This window comes from Solea senegalensis, linkage group LG8 (genome assembly GCF_019176455.1).
Source record: "Solea senegalensis isolate Sse05_10M linkage group LG8, IFAPA_SoseM_1, whole genome shotgun sequence".
Classification (NCBI taxonomy): domain Eukaryota; kingdom Metazoa; phylum Chordata; class Actinopteri; order Pleuronectiformes; family Soleidae; genus Solea; species Solea senegalensis.
Window position 1 is genome coordinate 10,108,128 of NC_058028.1, and position 20,479 is coordinate 10,128,606.

General features: G+C 41.2%; 1 protein-coding gene across 1 annotated transcript; it reads right to left on the minus strand.

Annotated features, from left to right (window-relative positions):
• Positions 1 to 95: 95 nt before the first annotated feature.
• On the minus strand, positions 96 to 20,461 carry si:dkey-103g5.4. Its single transcript, XM_044031263.1, has 19 exons — positions 20,106 to 20,461; positions 19,868 to 20,016; positions 19,423 to 19,672; positions 18,516 to 18,686; positions 18,278 to 18,435; positions 17,180 to 17,320; positions 16,730 to 16,871; positions 16,355 to 16,506; positions 16,016 to 16,141; positions 15,635 to 15,821; positions 14,950 to 15,024; positions 13,875 to 14,003; positions 12,693 to 12,752; positions 12,488 to 12,604; positions 3,006 to 3,157; positions 2,056 to 2,142; positions 820 to 966; positions 499 to 696; positions 96 to 404 (listed from the first exon to the last, which is right to left on the minus strand). Exons 1-19 carry the CDS (start codon positions 20,308 to 20,310, stop codon positions 288 to 290), a joined length of 2,763 nt encoding a protein of 920 aa, XP_043887198.1. The 5' UTR covers positions 20,311 to 20,461; the 3' UTR covers positions 96 to 287.
• Positions 20,462 to 20,479: the final 18 nt, after the last annotated feature.

Sequence of the window (20,479 nt, forward strand, 5' to 3'; positions counted from 1 at the left end):
CCAGGACAGTGGATCAGATTACTGATCACATTTTTGGAGGCTTGAAATTGCACACAATTTAAGAAATATGCAAAAAAGACATTAGAATACTGGTCTATGCAGAATTGCGCTACTATATTTATACATACTTTAAAATGAATGCTACATAGATATTTAAGATATTTACACAACAACAATCAGCCCACAACACAACAATCTTTGTTTGAGCAGTGTGTTGCTGATCGTCTTTCTATTAAAGGGCAAAATGTCGTGGAAAAACAAGAGGTTTTTCTTTGTTGATCTTGTATTTATGCAATGTGGTCTTGATTATTCTCCGTGGCCTCAGAGCTCTTCTCTCTCAAAAGTCCTTCAAGATGGGAGAGGAGAGAGATTTCGCTGTGTTGACTCTGAAGTTCCTCCACTTCCTGCTCAAAACATAACATACACACAAAGAAACAGACAGTTTGTTTTTTATCCATCAGTAAACCATGCACACACGAAGAACTATTCTGCTCTTACGCCTTCAGAAAGCACTCCTCTGCTTGATTTGTGAAGCTTGTAAGGCACGGAGGCAGCATGTACATCTGACACACCTCCATGTTTGTCCCCAGAAGGGGCCTCTGGGTCTTGAAAACACACACGTAAATTGGCTTCCTGTCCTGTGGAGCACATGCCGATTCTGGAATGAAACAGCTCTCCCAAGCATGCCTGCAGTACCTTAGAATCAACAACAACACGAGGATCAATTTGATACAATAAGTAATGAAATTACATTATATTAACAACAAAAATGCTGAATCGTTAGAAAATGGATTCAGTCACAGAGTGGCTTGTCTGTACCTTGAAGAAAAGCCTCTGGAAGGCAGGACTAGAGTCAGAGCTCATGTCCCTCATTTTCACATGGGACAGACAGTGGAGCAGCAGCAGAGAGAAACCTCCCACTGACTGGAGCCTCTGGCGACGAACGAACAGCATCTCCTCTGCCTCCTGCCAACAGAGCAGCCATTCACAGGCAACACAGAGTTAGTTATGAGGCACGCAAAGATATATTGATGTGTAATTCATTGAGGAAAATTATGCAGGATGTGATATTGTATAACACATACCGTGCACTGTGATATTTTGAAGGAAATTAAACAAATATGGTATATTTATAGTTTGATTATATTCTCCCCTCATTCCTTTGTTGTTGTTTTACTACTTAGGGGTCTTAAATTGTAGATATTAATTAATTTATTCTATTCTATTTATTTATCGAACCTTGGACATGGAAAAACTATATCAACACATGGTTGCTTTTTTTATTTGATCCCCTTTAAATGCATAAATGCATTCTAGATGGAAGCAGGAGTAAGTGGTGCACAGTATAAGAATTGTCTCTAAACGAACATCTGACAGCAAACGGCAGACACAAGCTTTATAACGCTAGGCTCAGGAAGGAGACATGAGGCTTTGGAAATGCTTCATGTTTTAGTTTCTGACCACTGTCCCATGTAGACACAGAGGAGTGAGCAGAAAAAGAATCCTTTGTGTCCAAATACCAGCAGGCTTTGAGAGGATTTTTCAATTAAACCTTTTACTGGCCAAAGCTGCCCACTGAATTGCCCCTTGTAATTCCCCTGTGACCCTCTCCGCGTTCATGAGGGCTCCTAAAAGATGTAAACAGCAGCTGGGTGCAGCATGTTGTGGTGTATCCTGAGCTTGACCAGATTTGTTAAGTCACTAGATGGGTCTTCTCAGTTATTCTGCTGCATTTTATACTATCCCTGTTTTGTTTTGTTCTTCTGTTACTTATTTAACTATTTTACTCTTTATTATCTATCGTTGTCACATAAACACACTGAAAGTCCTGCACCTACAGTCACATGTGACATTTACGAGTTCACACAGTGCTGATGAAACCAGCTCAACACAACTGGACCTAGATTCATCCTTTAAATGCTTACAATGCATGTTATTGTATGTCATAATAACATAGTTATAGTCTAATAGTCGCTTTTCATCACTCAAAGTACAGGCATAAAACACAATGAACATTAAGAATTACATTTTTACAGACAAGGGTTACAAGATTACCTGATAAAAGAAGGAATTTTTGAAGGCGTTGTTCAAATAGTTGTTCTTTGGGAGACTTGCGGCTATCTGAATTGAAATGGCTGGAGTCTGAAAAGAAAACAACAATCTTAAGCTTTTTTTAAACCTAATCTTATTACAAATGATAATATATGTATATGTATATGTACATATATATATATATATATATATATATGTATATATATACACATATATATGTATATATATATATATATATATATATATATATATGTGGAGTTGTTGTAGGATGGGGGTAATGTGGTGGAATGGGGAGAGTTCTGGTGATGATGCGGGCAGCTGAATTCTGGACCAGCTGAAGTTTATGCAGGGATAAGTGAGGGAGACCAGAGAGGAGAGAGTTGCAGTAATCGATGTGGGAGGTGACGAGGCTGGGTAATGTAATTGATGTGGGATTGGAATGATAGTGTACGGTCGAAGATGACACCCAGACTCTTAACCTGAGGGGAGGGGGAAACTGAGGAGCTGTCAATGGAAGATAAATAAAGATAAAAGTTGGGGTTTTTTTTAGATGTGAACTTTAGCCCATGATAATTAAGTGTTTATCAAATGTTTGTTCCTGCCTGATAACTCTACACAATAAATTATATAATAACAGACAACTTAGAGTCAGTTCTCCCGGTTCTCTGGTTTCCTCCCACAGTCAAAAAACATGCAGATTTGGGGATTAGGCAAATCGGACTATTGACCACAGGTGTGAGTGTAAGAGTGAATGATTGTTTGTCTCTATGTGGTACACTGGCAACCTGTCCAGGCGTATACCGCCCTATGTCAGCTGTGATTGGCACCAGCGCCCCCTTCTCATGTGGAGGATAAAGCAGTAGAAGATCAGTGAGTGAGTGAGTGAGCTTTGAGTCAGGCTACTGTTAGGCAAATAGGAAATAAATAAGAAATACAAGTAAATTGTCACTGACCAGTTTTAGATTACACAATGTTTGCATCAGAAAGAGTCCATGGTGATAGACGAGGAACTCCCTGGGGTTGAGGACTGATGGATCTAACGGAATCAGCTCTCCCTCACATTCCCACTGAGCATCAAGGATATCCACAAAACTGTTGTCTCTGTCTGAAAAAAACAAATGCACAATAAATAACAGGAACTGCAGGACAATTATGGTCTAAGGGTGAGGTCATAAGGTGCGTTTTAGTTGTAGTCTGACTTTCCTAGTTTCCTAGTTTTAATAGGAATGCTGCCTCAAGTCAGATTTCCAACTCAGAAAGTTGAAACAACCTCAACCGCACTTCTGTCTCGTTTCACATTAAGACACATTTATTTATTTTTATCTGTGCACATGTTGCTACACTGTTGTAGAGCAATGCCTCCTTAAATTTGTGTGAACACGTGAAAAAACAAATACCTCTAAATAATTATTTCTCTTTGTTTGTGGAAAAGCATTGGCGTGTGTCTTACACATCACATCAACATAGGCTACTACATATCAGCACACACAAACACAAGTTGTTTCCAGATTGTAAACACAGTGCCTCATCTGCTGAAGTTATTAAATATGGTCATGAATAGTCCTTAAAAAGAGGAAATGGTGTGGGATGTATGATGGGTGTTGGCACAAAGCTCGACATGGCTCTTTTAGTCCTGAAGTTAAGTAATCTCTATATCCTGCCTGGTGGAAAATTACTGTAACTGAATCCATCTGTGTTCCGTTTTTCATGGTCTTCTATAGCACATTTCAGTTTCAGACACCTTTTATGCTTAGTATGCTTTTTTTTTTATTTCCTAAGCACATTTTTGCTTGTAATTGTATGACGAGTGTTAGGGCCACAGAGAAAAAAAAATCCCAGACTTCGAGAATAAAGTTGTAAATTTATGAGAATAGAAGCCACGATTTCCTCCAAGTCCGCCTGGTTCTTTCTGCGTTTTCTTGTTCTCCTCCTCTAAACCACAGGTTAGAATATTGCGACTTTATTCTCATAAATTTACAACTTTATTCTTGTAAATTTACAACTTTAATCTTGTTAATTTACAATTTTAATCTCATAAATATACGACTTTATTCTCGAAGTCTGGGAATTTTTGTTTTATCAATGTGGCCCTCACGGTGGGGTAGTGGTTAGCACTCTCGCCTTGCAGCGAGAAGACCCGGGTTCGAGCCCCAGTTGGAACAAGGGCCTTTCTGCATGGAGTTTGCATGTTCTCCCCGTGTGTGCGTGGGTTCTCTCTGGGTTCTCCGGCTTCCTCCCACAGTCCAAAAACATGCAATGTGGGGATTAGGTGAATTGGACACTCTAAATTGACCATAGGAGTGAGTGTGAGAGTGAATGGTTGTTTGTCTCTATGTGTGTGGCCCTGCGATGGACTGGCGAACTGTCCAGGGTGTACCCCGCCTATCGCCCGATGTAGCTGAGATTGGCACAGCACCCCCCGCGACCCTCTGGTGGAGGATAAAGTGGTTAGATGATGACTGACAATGTGGCCCTAATACTCCGTTGCATAATTGCCCTTCTGAAGTTGTAGTGTCTTTGATGACTGTGTCGTCAAGAGTATGCTATCTCTGGATTGTAGCTCCTGCAGTCATTTGTATATAGTGTGGAAAAAAACAGCAAGATTACAGAGCCTTGTGGTGCACTTGTAGAGATTGCCTAGGATCAGCTGAAACGTCAATAGACACACATTCTCTGGTTTCTCCCTATCGGGAATAAGAGGACCAACAGTATCAGATGCAGGTTGACATCAGCCTTTATCCCATTAGATTGGGCTGCACAAAAAACACCAGTCTAATTAATGCCTTAGGCTTCTGAAAATGGGAATAAGCTCCATGGGGTCAACATACTTTCCATTATCAAGGACGTGAAGACCACAGGCCTGCATTTCTATTCATACTAAAACCAGGGTCTGTGTCAGTCTAGCAATTCCATGCATGCACATTCAGCATGTACAGTTGGTCCATAGGATCAATGCACACTCAGCCTCAAGGACTGCTCACATTAGTACCATATCTGTGGAACATGGAAAGTATGACCCGACCTAATGTAGTGAGAAGTTAGTTTCGTCATGACAGACCTACACAAACCTCCTGAAGTGGCTGATGATCCATTCAAAAGGTGGGCTAAGCATTTTTGAAGAATGATTGGATTGGCTGGAACCCACTAGGGATTCACCCAAAATCATGTTACAGACCGCGTCAAAAGCAATATTCTCAAACAAAAAGCTATCAATGGCATAAAACCAGTTTAGGAGTCATTATTAGAAGACTCCTAAACTGGTGTCTTTTAGACACCCTCTGAATCACGAAGTGATTCAGAGGGGCGGTAACGTATTGTGTCACTTCCTGTGCTTCCACTGGTGTTCCGCTGTGTGTCTCCTGCGCTCTCTGGAGTTTTATATCTACTGGAACTATCGTTTCACTGAACAAACACTCGTTTTATTACTAATACTAGTACTAAGACTAATACTTTCACCCGCTACTTTTTCGTAAACTCTATCGTTTACGTAGATCACATACGGTGTTTCTTTCTAGCTAACTTTGCTAGCGTAAAGTTAGCTTAGCAGCGATGGCTTCTCTCTCTCCCTCTCCTTCTCCTGCTCTGTCCTGTGTTGTGTGCCACATGTTTAGTTACTCCTCTGCCTCCTTTAGTGATAAAAGTACTTGTAAAAAATGTAGCTTGCTGGCTAGGGTGGAGGCGAGGCTTAGTGAAGTAGAAACCCGGCTCCGCACCATAGAAGCTAAATCAGTTAGCCAGTCCCCTCTAGTCGGTGCGGACCACATAGCATTAGCTCCCCCAGCAGCTCCCGTGCAGCCGGGAGACAAACAGGGCAGCTGGGTGACTGTCCGCAGTAAGAGGCGTAGTGTTAAGCCTAAGAGTCCTGTCCACCACCAACCTGTTCACACCTCAAACAAGTTTTCCCCTCTCAGCACCACACAGACTGAGAAACCAACTCTGGTAATTGGTGACTCCATCCTGAGGAACGTGAAAATAGCGACGCCAGCGACCACAGTCAGGTGTTTTCCCGGGGCCAGAGCGGGCGACATAGAGTCTTATCTGAAACTGCTGGCTACAGATAATCGTAAATTCAGTAAAGTTATTATTCACGTCGGCAGTAATGACACCCGATTACGCCAATCGGAGGTCACCAAAGTTAATGTTAAATCTGTGTGTAGGTATGCACAATCTATGTCTGACAGCGTAATCTTCTCTGGTCCTTTGCCCAATGTAACCAGTGATGACATGTATAGCCGCATGTCGTCATTCAATCGCTGGCTGTCGAGGTGGTGTCCAGAAAACAACATTGGGTTTTTAGATAACTGGCAAAACTTCTGGGGGAAACCTGGTCTCATGAGGAGAGACGGCGTCCATCCCACTTTGGATGGAGCAGCTCTCTTATCTAGCAGCTTAGGGCATTTTATTAGAAACCCATGACAATCCAGAGTTGAGACCAGGACACAGAGTTGCAGTCTTTCATGCTTCTCTGTGCTTCTTTTCGAGCAGTCACCTATTAAAAACCCCATAGAGACTGTGTCTGTCCCTCGACCTACTAAAGTAAAAACTAAAGTAAATAAAGTAAATAAACCAATAACAAACAGAAGAGGAGTTAGACATTCTAACTTAATAAAGATTAATACCAACAATAAAATAGAGTCAAATAATACCACTTTCAAATGTGGACTATTAAATATAAGGTCTCTCTCCTCAAAATCTGTTTTAATAAATGATCTTATCTCCGACAATTGTATTGATTTATTCTGTGTAACTGAAACTTGGTTACATGAAGACGATTACGTCAGTCTAAATGAATCAACTCCACCCACTCATGCTAATACCCATATTCCTAGAAGCTCAGGCCGAGGAGGAGGAGTAGCAGCCATTTTTAATACTAGATTATTAATCAATCCCAAGCCCAAACCAGGATATTCATCGTTCGAAAGCCTTATTCTTAATCTATCTTATCCTAGTTGTAAATCACAGAAACCAATTATAATAGTCACAGTTTATCGTCCACCTGCACCTTATTCAGAGTTTCTATCAGAGTTCTCTGAGTTCTTATCTGAGTTGGTGCTTAAAACAGATCAAATCATAATTGTAGGGGATTTCAACATCCATGTAGATGTTGACCGTGATAGTCTTAGCTGCGCATTTAACTCGCTGTTGGAATCAATAGGTTTTATTCAACACGTTAATAAACCAACTCATTGCCTTAATCACACCCTCGACCTTGTTTTAACTTATGGTATTGATATTGATAACTTAAACATAGTTCCTCAAAACCCTCTCCTTACTGATCATTATTTACTCACATTTAATTGTTCAATAATGAACTACAATAACATAAATAAGAAATACAGCTACAGCCGGTGCCTGTCTGATAATAATATTAATACATTCAAAGAGACAGTGCAACCTTTATTTAACTCGGTGCCATATGTCAGTACATCTGAAGGTACCTTTTGTGATTTTACTCCCGCCCTCATAGATAACCTTGTTGATAGTACAGCAGCCTCACTGCGTACTACATTAGATTGTGTTGCCCCTCTGAAAAAGAAAGTGGTGAATCAGATGAGACGAGCACCATGGTTTAACTCCAATACTCGTGCTCTTAAACAGACGTTACGTAGATTAGAAAGAAAATGGCGTTCCAGTAACCTAGAGGAACTTCATATAGCCTGGAAAGATGGTTTTGTAGCTTACAAAAAAGCCCTACACAAAGCTAGAGTTGCCTATTATTCTTCTCTAATTGAAGAAAATAAGAATAATCATAGATTTCTTTTCAGCACTGTAGCCAGGCTGACACAGAGCCACAGCTCCACTGAACCATCTATTCCTTTAACACTGAGCAGTGATGACTTTATGAACCTTTTTTGTGAATAAAATAACATCAATTAGAGAAAAAATTGATCATTTCCTCCCTCATATTGGGACTGACTCACCTTCTAGCACAAAAGCTTTAGAAGCACCAGGTGCACAGTTAGACAGTTTCTCCCCTATAGATCTCCCTGAGTTAACATCGTTAGTTTCATCATCTAAGCCATCAACCTGTCAGTTAGATCCTATCCCCACCAAACTGTTTAAAGATGTGTTTCCTTTAATTAACAACTCTATATTAACTCAAATTAATCTATCCTTATTAACTGGATATGTGCCCCAAACGTTTAAAGTAGCAGTTATTAAACCCCTTCTAAAAAAAGCGACCCTTGACCCAGATATTTTAGCTAATTACCGACCGATATCTAATCTTCCCTTTGTCTCTAAAATCTTAGAAAAGGCTGTTGCCAATCAATTATGTGAATATCTGCGCATTAATGGCCTGTTTGAAGATTTTCAGTCAGGTTTTAGATTAAACCATAGCACAGAAACGGCACTAGTTAAAGTTAGTAATGATCTTCTCTTGGCGTCAGATAATGGTCTAGTTTCTTTACTTGTCCTGTTAGATCTTAGTGCTGCATTTGACACCATTGATCATGATATTCTACTGCAGAGATTGGAGCAGACTCTTGGTATCACAGGTGCTGCCCTCTGCTGGTTTAAATCATACTTATCTGATAGATTCCAGTTTGTTCACGTTAATGATAAAGCCTCATTACAAACACAAGTTAATTGTGGAGTTCCACAAGGCTCAGTGCTTGGGCCTATACTTTTTACCTTATATATGCTTCCTCTAGGGAACATTATTAGAAAGCATAACATACACTTTCATTGTTATGCAGATGACACACAGCTATATCTATCGATGAGGCCGGATGAAATAAATCAGGTTGTTCAACTCCAGGAATGTCTCAGAGACATTAAGTCCTGGATGACCTGTAACTTTCTACTTTTAAACTCAGATAAAACTGAGGTCATTATACTCGGCCCTAAACACCTCAGAGAAAAACTTTCTGCCCACATTGTCACTTTAGATGACATCACCCTGGCTTCCAGTTCCACTGTGAGGAACCTTGGAGTTACTTTTGACCAGGAAATGTCATTTGATTCACACATAAAACTAATTTCCAGAACAGCCTTCTTCCACCTGCGGAACATTATGAAAATTAGAAACATTCTGTCTTTACAGGATGCTGAAAAACTAGTTCATGCTTTTGTTACATCTAGATTAGATTACTGTAACTCCTTATTAGCAGGATGTTCTAACAAGTCTGTTAGAATCCTTCAGTTAATTCAAAATGCTGCAGCACGAGTTCTGACAGGAACTAGAAAGAGAGACCACATAACTCCAGTGTTAGCTTCTCTACACTGGCTCCCCATACAGTTTAGAATTAAATTTAAAATCCTCCTCCTCACGTACAAAGCACTTAATGGTCAGGCCCCTTCATACCTGAAAGACCTAGTCTTACCCTATCATCCTAATAGACCACTTAGGTCACAAAATACAGGTTTACTTGTGGTTCCCAGAGTCTGTAAGAGTAGAATGGGAGGCAGAGCCTTTAGCTACCAGGCTCCTCTCCTGTGGAACCAGCTTCCAATGATAGTTCGGGAGGCGGACACTCTCTCTGTATTTAAAGTTAAACTTAAAACTTTCCTTTTTGATAAAGCTTATAGTTAGAGCTGGTTCAGGGAAACCTAAACCATCTCTTAGTTATGCTGCTATAGAACTAAACTGCTGGGGGATTTTCCGGTGGTACACGCACATTCACTCTCTCACACTCAGCATTTGATTATGACTTTTTATATGTCATTAACCTTGTCTCTTTCTCTCCCTAGTTTGTGTCTTTCCTTCCTTCCCTCTCTCTCTCTCTGTATTCTCATCATGCAGGTTGCAGGATCAAGATCCAGTTTCCGAGGCTACGCTCATCGTCACCATTATTATTATTTTGTAAATTAAAAAGTCGATATCAGTAACTGTATAAATTTGTAACCTGATACAGTTGTTGTGTATCTGCTGCTGGTCTCCCTCTCTCTCTTCTGTCTCTCCCTCATCTCCCTCTTGTCCTTTCTCTCCCCCCATTTTCTGTCCCCCACCTCTCCACTATCCCCCATTTTTCCTTTCACCCCAACCGGTCGAGGCAGATGACCGCACATCTCTGAGCCTGGTTCTGTCAGAGATTTCTTCCTGTTAAGAGGGAGTTTTTTCTCTCCACTGATGCCTAGTGCTTGCTCATTGTGTGAACTGTTGGGGGTCTCTGCTCTCTTTGATGTTGTCTATGTACAGTGCCTTGAGATAATGTATGTTATGATTTGGCGCTATACAAATAAAATTGAATTGAATTGAATAATGGTTCCATGTGACGACTCACTAGTGCACGCTGCAATATTCACTGTGAAGAAAATGAAGACAATTATCAATTTTCACAGGATCTCCAAGCAACAGCTCCAGAAGTTACAAACCAGCCTGCACATGGGTTTATCATTAATAATACTAATACTCATAATAATAGTCTCTGTCATAAATGTATCAAATCCATTCTTCTCAGTTTCAGTCATGAAAGTAAGCCACTATTATTTGACGATGACATTATCCCACAATTGGCACGGTCACACATGGATTCTGTCCCCTGAGAGTTGATGTTGTGAGAGTCCAGGTGTATTTCACATCACATTGTAAGACAATCTGCAAGGCTTATGTCTGCCAGCTGGTTCTATGTCACTGCAGTATATTGAGTCAGTATGTGTCAGCTGAGGCAGCCACTCCCACACCTATAAATGTCCAGCCCTTCATCACGAGCTCTCGCTCACCTGGTCCTGACACCTTGAACACGAATCCACACTTTAACAAATGATATACTTACTTCACCCTCCTGCAGTGTTGTTGAAATATTCATCCATTGTGTCCCACACAGTGTTGGTCATTACCTCAGAGCCAAGAAACAGATGATGAGTTTGACATAGTGGATTCCAAATTACCCAGAAAGCGGCTCCCTCTCAACCATGGTCCATGGTGAGACTGTGACAAATTGACTCATGAAGCAGACAAAATTGCAAAAAGAGCACTTATGTTTGCCAGGAGACTTGCACAGCAAGACCTGATTTGACTGACTCTAGACTGATTGTTGTTAATGATTTTGGTGAACTTCACCTGGCCCTTTTGCTCATCACGTTCTAGTTTCAGTGCTGTGGAATGTCAGTCGCCTGCCTGAATCTATTGTGAATGTGAAAATGTGAAGCTTATTCACCACAAAGGATGCTGCAGCAGGTGCTGCTGGTAACTGCTTCTGACTTTCACATCCTGTTCACAGAAATGCTGTTAGAGCTGGTGTTCAGTCTGAGCACATCATCTGTTCTGATTTTTGCATCGCACATGCAGTAAATTCTGCTAGGGCAATAAATGTTCCTCATCAGTGACATCCCACACCAAATAAACCCATTAAGCATCTGATGATAGACTTTTTTGAACCGACTTCCGAAGAAGATGGAAATAATTACTGCTTGGTGATTACATTTTCAGTAAGTGGTTTGTAAGTAAGTTTTTCCCACCACTAAACAGGATGCGCATGATTTTATTTGGGTTCCTGTTCATGTTAGTAGGTTACTGAAGTGCGGTGAGCACTGCGTCTTTTATTAACTTCTTTTATTAAATGTGTTAACCAAAGTTTAACATATTTTATTATCATATATTATATTATAAATATTAAAAGTATATAAAGGTCAGTGTCACCATTATAAAAGTCATGAAGTCTGTTTTTTGCCACAGCCCAGCCACATAATTTCAATGGCTGAATCCTACGTATATATCTATAAGCTCACTCCTTCAGGGAATTTGGAAATTCAGACAATGAAAATACCTGGTGGTATTGGCCAGCAATCAGGCACATCAGCAACACAAATGCCTATGTGCCTTTTTTGTGTAATGAATAACCATGGTGGTTATTTCAGGCTCTTGAACATGTTCCAGTGTCACTTGGAGATGTGTTCACCAGCAATACTTTATTTCCTGTCCTAGATTGGATTGAGCCTTACTGCTTTGAAGACTTTTTTTTATTATTCCATTATAATTATATTTCTATTATTTTAAAGCAATTGCAATTTATACAAACATAATTCTTCTCCTTCTTTAGGAGTCACCACAGCAGATCGCATGCTCAGTGATCCACATATGTAGGCCAGATGCCCTCATGAGCAAATGGGATTGGGTACTTTGCTCAGAGGTATCCTAGCCCTCAACCCTGTCAGGATTCAAACCAGCAACCCTCCGGTTAAAAGCCAAGTTCCCTATCTTATACAAACATACTTATGGGTAATGTAATCAATTTCTGCTGATAAATCATCCCAAATGCTGTGTGACAAACACACATCACACTGACAGCATCACAGTTTTATAACTATTTGACAACTAATCATTTTAGTGTTAGAGGGGGTGGGACACCTGAGTTTGATTGGATAGAGATGTAAGCGGGGTATGTTTCATTATTAAAACCTTTGGCAAGCAGCTTGGACAGGGACAGCTACTGGTAGCTCACAAGCTACTTGTTGGAGACCCCTGCACTAGAGCTTCAAAACTCTGACCTACCATTGATCCCTCCTCTAAGAATCCCTGCCCCACATGCTGAGCCCTGTAGCTGTTGATCCACCTTCTTCAGCAGCTGGAACAGAGGTGAGAGCCCCAGCAGCTTGGTCCACTCCTCCTCTGGGGGCCGAGAACAACATGGATGATGAATTAAAATGGTGTTTGCACTTTGCTGCATGGTCTGTGGTGTTTTACGTCATAGTGTTACCTGGAACTGCAGGGACAGAGATGTGTGAAGGCTGCGCAGAGTTTTTTGTAGGTTGGCTCTCTGTGAGAAAATCAACATTAGAATGAATGATTGTCATTTTAACATCAAGGGAACTGTGTTGTATCATTGGAAATGCTCTGACTCATCTCGTTGAGAGGGGGAAATCCATTCTCTTTTCTAGATGAAGTAGACTTTTGCTCATTTTGGCACAATTACTCCCTCGCCTTGTTTACAACATTAATAAGCTTTAGAGTAAAAGCAACAAGTTTAGAAAAAGACAATTTACTCTATTTACGGATCATCTCGTTCAGCAACTGGCTGTAGCTTCTAAGGGACGCTAAGATATGCAACTAAAGTTTAAAACAGACACTACAATCCAAACATTTCGGAGAACATTGCAGTTTAATGGAGTTGGAATTCAATTCCATTTATTGCCAATTAAATTAAATTTAAAAGATCTATATAACTATATATATAACTCTTAAATTTGATTTGGAGAACCTTGGTATCTGTCATCCCTCGTCTGCCTCTAGCATGCAATCAGCTCACCTGTGGTGGGAGCACACCTGCTTCCAATCCACTCATCAGCTCAGCCTTTATATTTCCTGTTCCTGCAGTCACTCGCTGCCAGATCCTAACAGTCAACTCTGTGATAACATCACAGCTCTCCTGAGAACATAGTTTATTCTAAAGTCTGCTCGCTGCTTTCATTTTTCACTAACTTCTGTGTCCAGAGCTCTCTCTCCCATGTGCAAGCTGCGGATGTTTATCCTCACCACTGTTAGGAACTGATTTCAACTATTTCCCTCATGTTGGTTAACCCAAGCCTGCCTGCTCTTGGGTCCTAACATGACAAGTAAAAGTGTCACCAAATATTTGATAAAATTGCACTGGAAAATACAATCAAAACATATTAACCTGCTTCTGTAGCACTTTGTGTGCCTTACAAATAAAGTTAATAGTTATTTTACCTGGGAAAAAATCAGTTAAAGAAATGTTAGTGTCCTGGTGCACAGCATTGGGCGTGGGAATAATTGTGTTTTCTTTAACTGGAAGTTATTTCCAGATTTTAGTTAAGATAAGTCATTAAGTCAGTATGAATACAAACCATACAGGGCACAACACAGGACAACATGGGGTAAAAGAAGTCTCAGAACTGTAGTTTCTGCTCAGCCACCTCACCCTGGGAATGGATGCCAGAAGACGCAGTCTGTCTTTGTGAGTTGCGTGTCTGTGCTGAGCTGGCCTGCAGACCATTGTCGAGGGATTGAGCCAAATTGACGGGCTCCCTCAAAGACTGGGTGGAGATTCCTTTAGAAACACAAGAACTCATTAACAGCCAGAGAGCAAACCAACACATATGAAAGACTTCAAAGTAGCTTCTCAAGAACTCTTCACAAGACACAAGGCGGAAAACTTTGATGTGTTTCGCTTTAGAGAGCAAGATTTGACAGAGATATGAACCATTAATGTTTTTTTCAAATGTACCCTAGTGGACTCTGCTCCTGCCAGAAACTGTAACTTTGCATATATGATCCAAATATTATATATAATATAGAAAACGTACATATAGGTCGTATGCAGGAATTATGACCTATATTTACGTTTTCAAAACATGCGCCCCTAGCGGTTATAAATATAACAGCAACCACTTCCGCCTTAGACGCTGTATCTCGTGGCTTCGCCGCTGTCGGCACCGGCAGTCGGCTCAGTAGCGCGAGCGCTGCGCCGGAGCGCGGTCGACTATGGTTCGGTCATTTACTCTACCACCTTTTTAATTTTTACTACCTAACCCTGTCTTTTTTGCCCTAACCCTACCCTCAGTAACATCTGTGCATATTCGAGTTGGAAAATACTACCTTTACGTCGCATTCAGGGGTTTGAAAAAAACGACCCACAGTCACGTTTTCAGAAAACGACCTATATGTACGTTTTCAGGGGTTGAAAAAACGACCTATATGTACGTTTCAGTTGGAGGACAGGTTGATAATATAATGTATAAGGCAACATTTTTGCCATAATTGTAATGACTCTCACCTCCTATCTTTCTAATCACTATTGAAAAAACACAATGAGAAAAAGAACAAGAACTTGGAGTTATAAATAAGTTTTTCTTTACTTGTTGAGAAAACTCAGGTCCTCGAAAATACAATGTCTTTATTCCCAAACATTTGCCTTTTCTGATGTATTTCGACAAGCAACCTACTTCTCCACACACATGTTATCACAAGGCTTAAGCAGCTTGGAAAATGCATACCTTTCACCACAGGCACAGATGCTGTCCAGACTCTAGAGGCTATCTCCAGTCCATAGGCCTGTTTTGTTGATAAACCTGAAATAGTTCAGATATCAGCCTTAACAAACAAACAAGCCTGGCAGTAGTCTGTGTATTTTTGAATTGTCGTGAAATCATGTGGAAAGGAAAAAAGAGAAAGTCACATACAAATTGATTCCACTGGAAAGTGGTGTCTGTTCACACACAGCCCCATTCAATGGAACTAATTTTTCTCTAACAAAGAGCTTCATTGTTTGTCAAAAGGTTTTTGAAAAATGCATAAATGAGCCTCAGTGTGACATGAAGACCCTTTATTACAATGGATTTCATTTGTCCCACTGTACTTTCTGTGCTGCTGCTATAAATAAGAACCAATGAACCACATGGCACAGGGTTTTACAAATTGACGTGGTGTTATATTTCTGCAAATTGATGTGCATAAAAGTATTTTAGCCTTAAACCTAGGAATGTACAGGCTATAGCAGGAGACAGGACTGGGAAATGTGGTTGATAGTAGAGCAATTTCAAAGATACCTTTTAAACTCACGGATGACAATAACACAGAAAAGCAAATCTGCAAAATAGTGTCATTATTCAATGAGAAACTGTGCTTCTCCACAACAATTCTGTGTGTATATGTATTATTGTGCTGCTACTGATTCGGTACCTGAAATGTGCCGATTGCTAGTGTTAGTAGAAAAACTAGCACAGTGTTTTTCATCCAGAAGTTGATTCAATCTTTCCAGCAGAGGCAGAGCCTTGTGTTGAAGCAAACCGGAGACCTTTGTCTGCCTTTGCCCACAGCACTTGATCAGACCATAGTCTTTGTACCAAAAGTTCCCACACAGCACGGCCTACACAAATGAGAGGAAATATGTGGTACACAATAGCACGGGGGATAGATTATGTCTATCACTTTTATGATATTTTGCATTTTAGAGTTTAGGATTAGACAAACCAGGGTTGGCGGTAAAACGAAACACATACATGACTTTATATTAATGATGATCAAGTGTCATTTATTGAGTGTGTTTGTCTGGGTTTAGACCTGAGCAGTGTCGGCACGGAGCTGAGAAAGGTGTCTGACAAAGTGCAAAGCAATGAGTGCAGCCTCCAATTCTGACTGTATGGAACAGCACTGCTCCCACAACTCTCTCTGCCTCACCTCTCTGTCCTAGAGGACAAATAGAACAAATAAAGAGGGTTTTGTAAGTTGTCGTTTGTTTTGTTTGGGTAATTGAACATCATCATCACATTGTGCAGCTCAGAGCCATTCAAGTTAAACTACTGGACCTCACAGGATACCAAGTGCATCATGAGGCACCAACATTTGCCACAGCTGTCCTGATAGTGAAGTTGACTCATGCCACAAAACCAGTATTCTGACCACAGCATGAAGAGTTGTATCCCAGTCCCCTCCGTGTGTTGTCCAATTTTCTTGGTCTTGCTGAAGCTGCTCCATCCACACGTCGACCTTATCAAGGCCTGACAAAAGCTCTGAATGCCAAACATTCTCCTGAGCCCACTCCTCTTCATCACCTGTACATACAGACGGAGAAGTACAAAGACATGGTGCCAAGCCAAGTAAAGTATTGGACAATTTGGACAAGTTATGTTAATTACTATAAAACTGAAGGATGCGATATAAGGCGCTGGCAGGGAGCACCTTTTTGTTTGGAAAGCATTAAATACAACCCCAGTGCAGGTCATGACTGCAATTTCCTTCATTTTCTTCAACCTGCCAGATTGGCAGCCAATTTACCTTGTGTAAGGATGTGAAAAACATGCTGAGGCAGGATCAGAGCCAAGTGCCAGTGCTGAGCAGCTCTCCTCTGAGCCTCGGACTGCGATGAATCGTGCAGCTCCACAGATGCTTCCCTCAGCTGTCTCCCTGACCACTGGACCTGCTTTGCACATTTACACTTGAAAATCGCATGCACAGGTTTGCATACTGCCACAAAGGATATCTACAAACACAATATCAATTTAAAGAGTAAATGTAGTGTACAAAAACCCAGACACCCTACTGCTTACTTGCAGTGCATGGCAGAATATGAAAAGCTTTCCTTGAATTATTTCTCTATGCCCTTTGCCTCCACACTCACACATCCACTTAATCATTTCCACATGCTCAAAGGACTCCAGCCCACCACCCCAATACTCAGGGTATATAAAATATTTACAGCCAAATCAGCAAACCCCACCTGCTGACCTGAGAAGAATTAATGTTGGTGATTCTGAAGAGATGTTGGGAAAAAGCTGAGTCCAGTTCAGAGAGAATATCTTTCTCACGCTGCCTCTGATGTTGCCAGTAAGTATTTCTCACACAAACCTGTCTCTGCAGCGCCTCTACCTGGCAGCAACAAAAGGAAGTACATCAGATTCACTGATTTCAGTGAGAAAAGCTGAACATTAGACCAGAAAGCCTGGAATACGTCTTTATCAGGCATGGTCTCATTAAAAACATGGTCTCATTAAAGCTGCAGCACGTCATTTTTAGAACTATAAATAAATGTCATTCAAGCATTGGCATATATACATATCTATATATACACACACATATATATATATATATATATATATATATATATATATATAATATATATATTAATATAAGCCCATCAGCTCCATGCAACTGTCTCTGTCACATTGAGACAGGAAGTGATTACATAAACATCAAGACTGACAGGCGAGGCAGACAAAAGCATAACAGCAACTAAGTGCTAGTAAAGTAAGACAACTACAACAGGTTGGAGTTGGGCTCAAAAGGCCACAAAGTGATTATGAAAAGTAGATTCTACTGCTAAAAATCCTGGACATTCAATACAATCAGTTTGGCAAGTCTTGCAACTGGGTAGCAGAGCACTGAGGGTGGTGTGAGATCTGCATACCTATATGCATTCATCATGAAGAGGTTCTGGTAGTGTGTTAGTAATGTTGTGGGGGGAAAAAATTGTCTTAAGATGTCTGAGGATATAAAAGATTGAGTATCAAATGGATTGTTGAAGCGCCTCAGAGGCGGGTCAAAATGGCCCTGGGGCACATCGTGTTTATAGCCAGTTGTTACGTCATTAGCTTATCTGAGAAGCCTGGAGAAGGAGAAATGTGGCCTAGGGCCTTGAAGCAACAGGAAGATTATCAAACAGGGAGTACATCCGTTTTGTGTGAATGTTTAAACCAAGCTATGCAAGCATACAGTATATGGTGAAACAAGCAGCATAAGGAGTGTAAGTGTTATTTTCCATTACAGTAATAACTCAGAATTTCTGGAGCTTTAAAGATGTGGCATCTCTATAGGTTACTGCCCCACCTGCACACTATCCGTCTGATCCACCACTGTTAGCCAGTAGGAAGCTGAAACGGGCAAGATGTTTTTTCTGGTGACATCCAGCCTGGCTCCAACCACTGGGGCCAATACACCGGTTACTGGGTCCACAGTCTGAGATCCATATCGGATCGCCACTAGCCCTGGAAAGTTTCACAGCAAACAACTTCAATAGAATTTTACTAATGGAAACAATGGAAGGTCAAACGTCCTTTTATTTCACCTTTCCCATTTGGGTCCTCCATGGTGCCTGCCAAGGGTACTGTAATCCCAGAGACAATGTCAGTCTGACATCCCAGCACAGGCACACTAAGACCAGATCCCATGGGGTCAGGGTACTCCACTCCTAGCAGAGCTGGCACACACACATCAGAGTCTGACAGAGGCATCTCTCCTAGATTGAACAACAAAAGAAGCAAGCTGGTTGGGTTCAATTATCTATATACAAAACTCAGAATAAGATTCAGAGAACATACACCACTATATATACTGCAAAGCACACACAAACACACACACACAACTACAAAAGAATGGTAACACATTGTAAATAACATTCACATTTGTGAACACAAATCACAAACACAAGAGATCACCCAGTCTGATCTTCAGCCAGCCATCTCTCCCTCTCTCTCTGACTGAATATTGATATTATCTTGTTATAACTAAATAGGTTAAGGGCACTTAATTTCACACTAGATTCTTGTTGTTCCTAAAGTCTTGGTGAAGATTAGATGCAGAAAATATGCTCTATTCAAGTTGGCTCCAAGACAAAATTATTGTGTTCATTCTTTGCCAGGATGGTCTGTCAGAGCCTGGAGCCGAGAGCAACAGTATGTTAAGGTCATTAGACAGATGACTATACATATCAGCCCTGGTAAACTGCTCATCATAATCTGAGGTGGCATCTGGCCATACTTATGTCTGATGATGCCTCTTTTCTCCTCCTCTCTTCTAACTCCCCAACAACACTATGGTGTTGTTTTTAATACCTGGATATTTTTGGACTCATTGCTACAATAAGTTGCAGCAAATGTAAGATAAGTAAACAACACGGAGGAGCCAAATGGCTGTTGTGCCTGCAAGATACTCACTCCTCATAGCCATTCATCCTCTGACTATCATTTGCTCACCAAGAGTTCCTCCATGCTGCTGAAGTTCCACAGCCCAGTCCAGCAGAATCTCCAGCTTGGTCTGTAGCTGGAGTTGACAGTGCAGGCTCCTTCCCCAGGCCTGCTGAAGCTCCTTGGTGGCAGCCAGAAGATGATCATGCTGACCACTCCCTCTCTCACTGCTCGGATGAGGCTGCAAAGCTGAATCTGAACCCCACTCCTCATTAAGTGGCTTCAGGAGATCCAATATTTTAAACATTGTTGCCAGAACCTGCTTGAGAAAATTTGATATTTTTCACTTCATTTTTCTTCTCCATATTGACTCAATGGGATTTTTATTTACTCATTTATTTATTTCTAGTAGAGATTCCTGGATATAATGACAGTACAAACATCATTCTGTGTTTGAATATGCCCTGCTTCTTTCTAATTGTAACCAAAGTAATGTTTACATGTAATCAAGCACCTTGCTGTCTAGTAAAGCCTGGTATCCTCCTGTATTAGGCACCAGTTGTCCTGCCCTCATGCTGGCTCCTCTTACCCTCACCATGCAACCACTCAGAGGATCAATGAAGGATTCAGCCAGCAGGACTCCACCCACTGGCAGCACAGCTCCTACACGGTCATGAAGAGCAAGGTTAACTCATTGCAAGTAAAAGAAACCCACATACAGACTGGACTGAGATCTCACCAGCAGCACTGACCTGTTACTGGATCCAAACTGACGCCAACTGTGAGCACAATGTTCCCTGTCCTGGGGTCCAGCATGGGGTAACCAATCTGTATAGGCTGAGGCAGGCGGGTGACAGGGCAGACATGCACTCCTCCCAGTGGGTAGACAAGTCCGGTCTCAGGATGGATAGTCACAGCCAGAATGGGTACTGGGACCCCCGTGTCTGGGTCTGCCATGGGAGCTCCAAGCTGCAGTCTCTGACCAGGTTTGAGGCCTCTGAGGCGAGCACTGGACAGAGGCTGGTCTGAGTGGCCAGAGGTTGGATAAGAAATAAAAGGAAGAAGAGGACTGTCCCACTTTCTGTTGTCACCTGGGTTAAAAAATGGCACACATGAAGAATGGCAA

Coding starts and splice junctions, on each gene's coding strand:
- si:dkey-103g5.4 (XM_044031263.1), bottom strand. CDS start 20,310: ATGGCAGACCCAGACACGGGGGTCCCAGTACCCATTCTGGCTGTGACT. Junction 17,321..18,277: donor ATCAGACGGATAGTGTGCAG/GTGGGGCAGTAA, acceptor TGTTGCTGCCAG/GTAGAGGCGCTGCAGAGACA. Junction 967..2,055: donor AAAATTCCTTCTTTTATCAG/GTAATCTTGTAA, acceptor CTCTGTTGGCAG/GAGGCAGAGGAGATGCTGTT.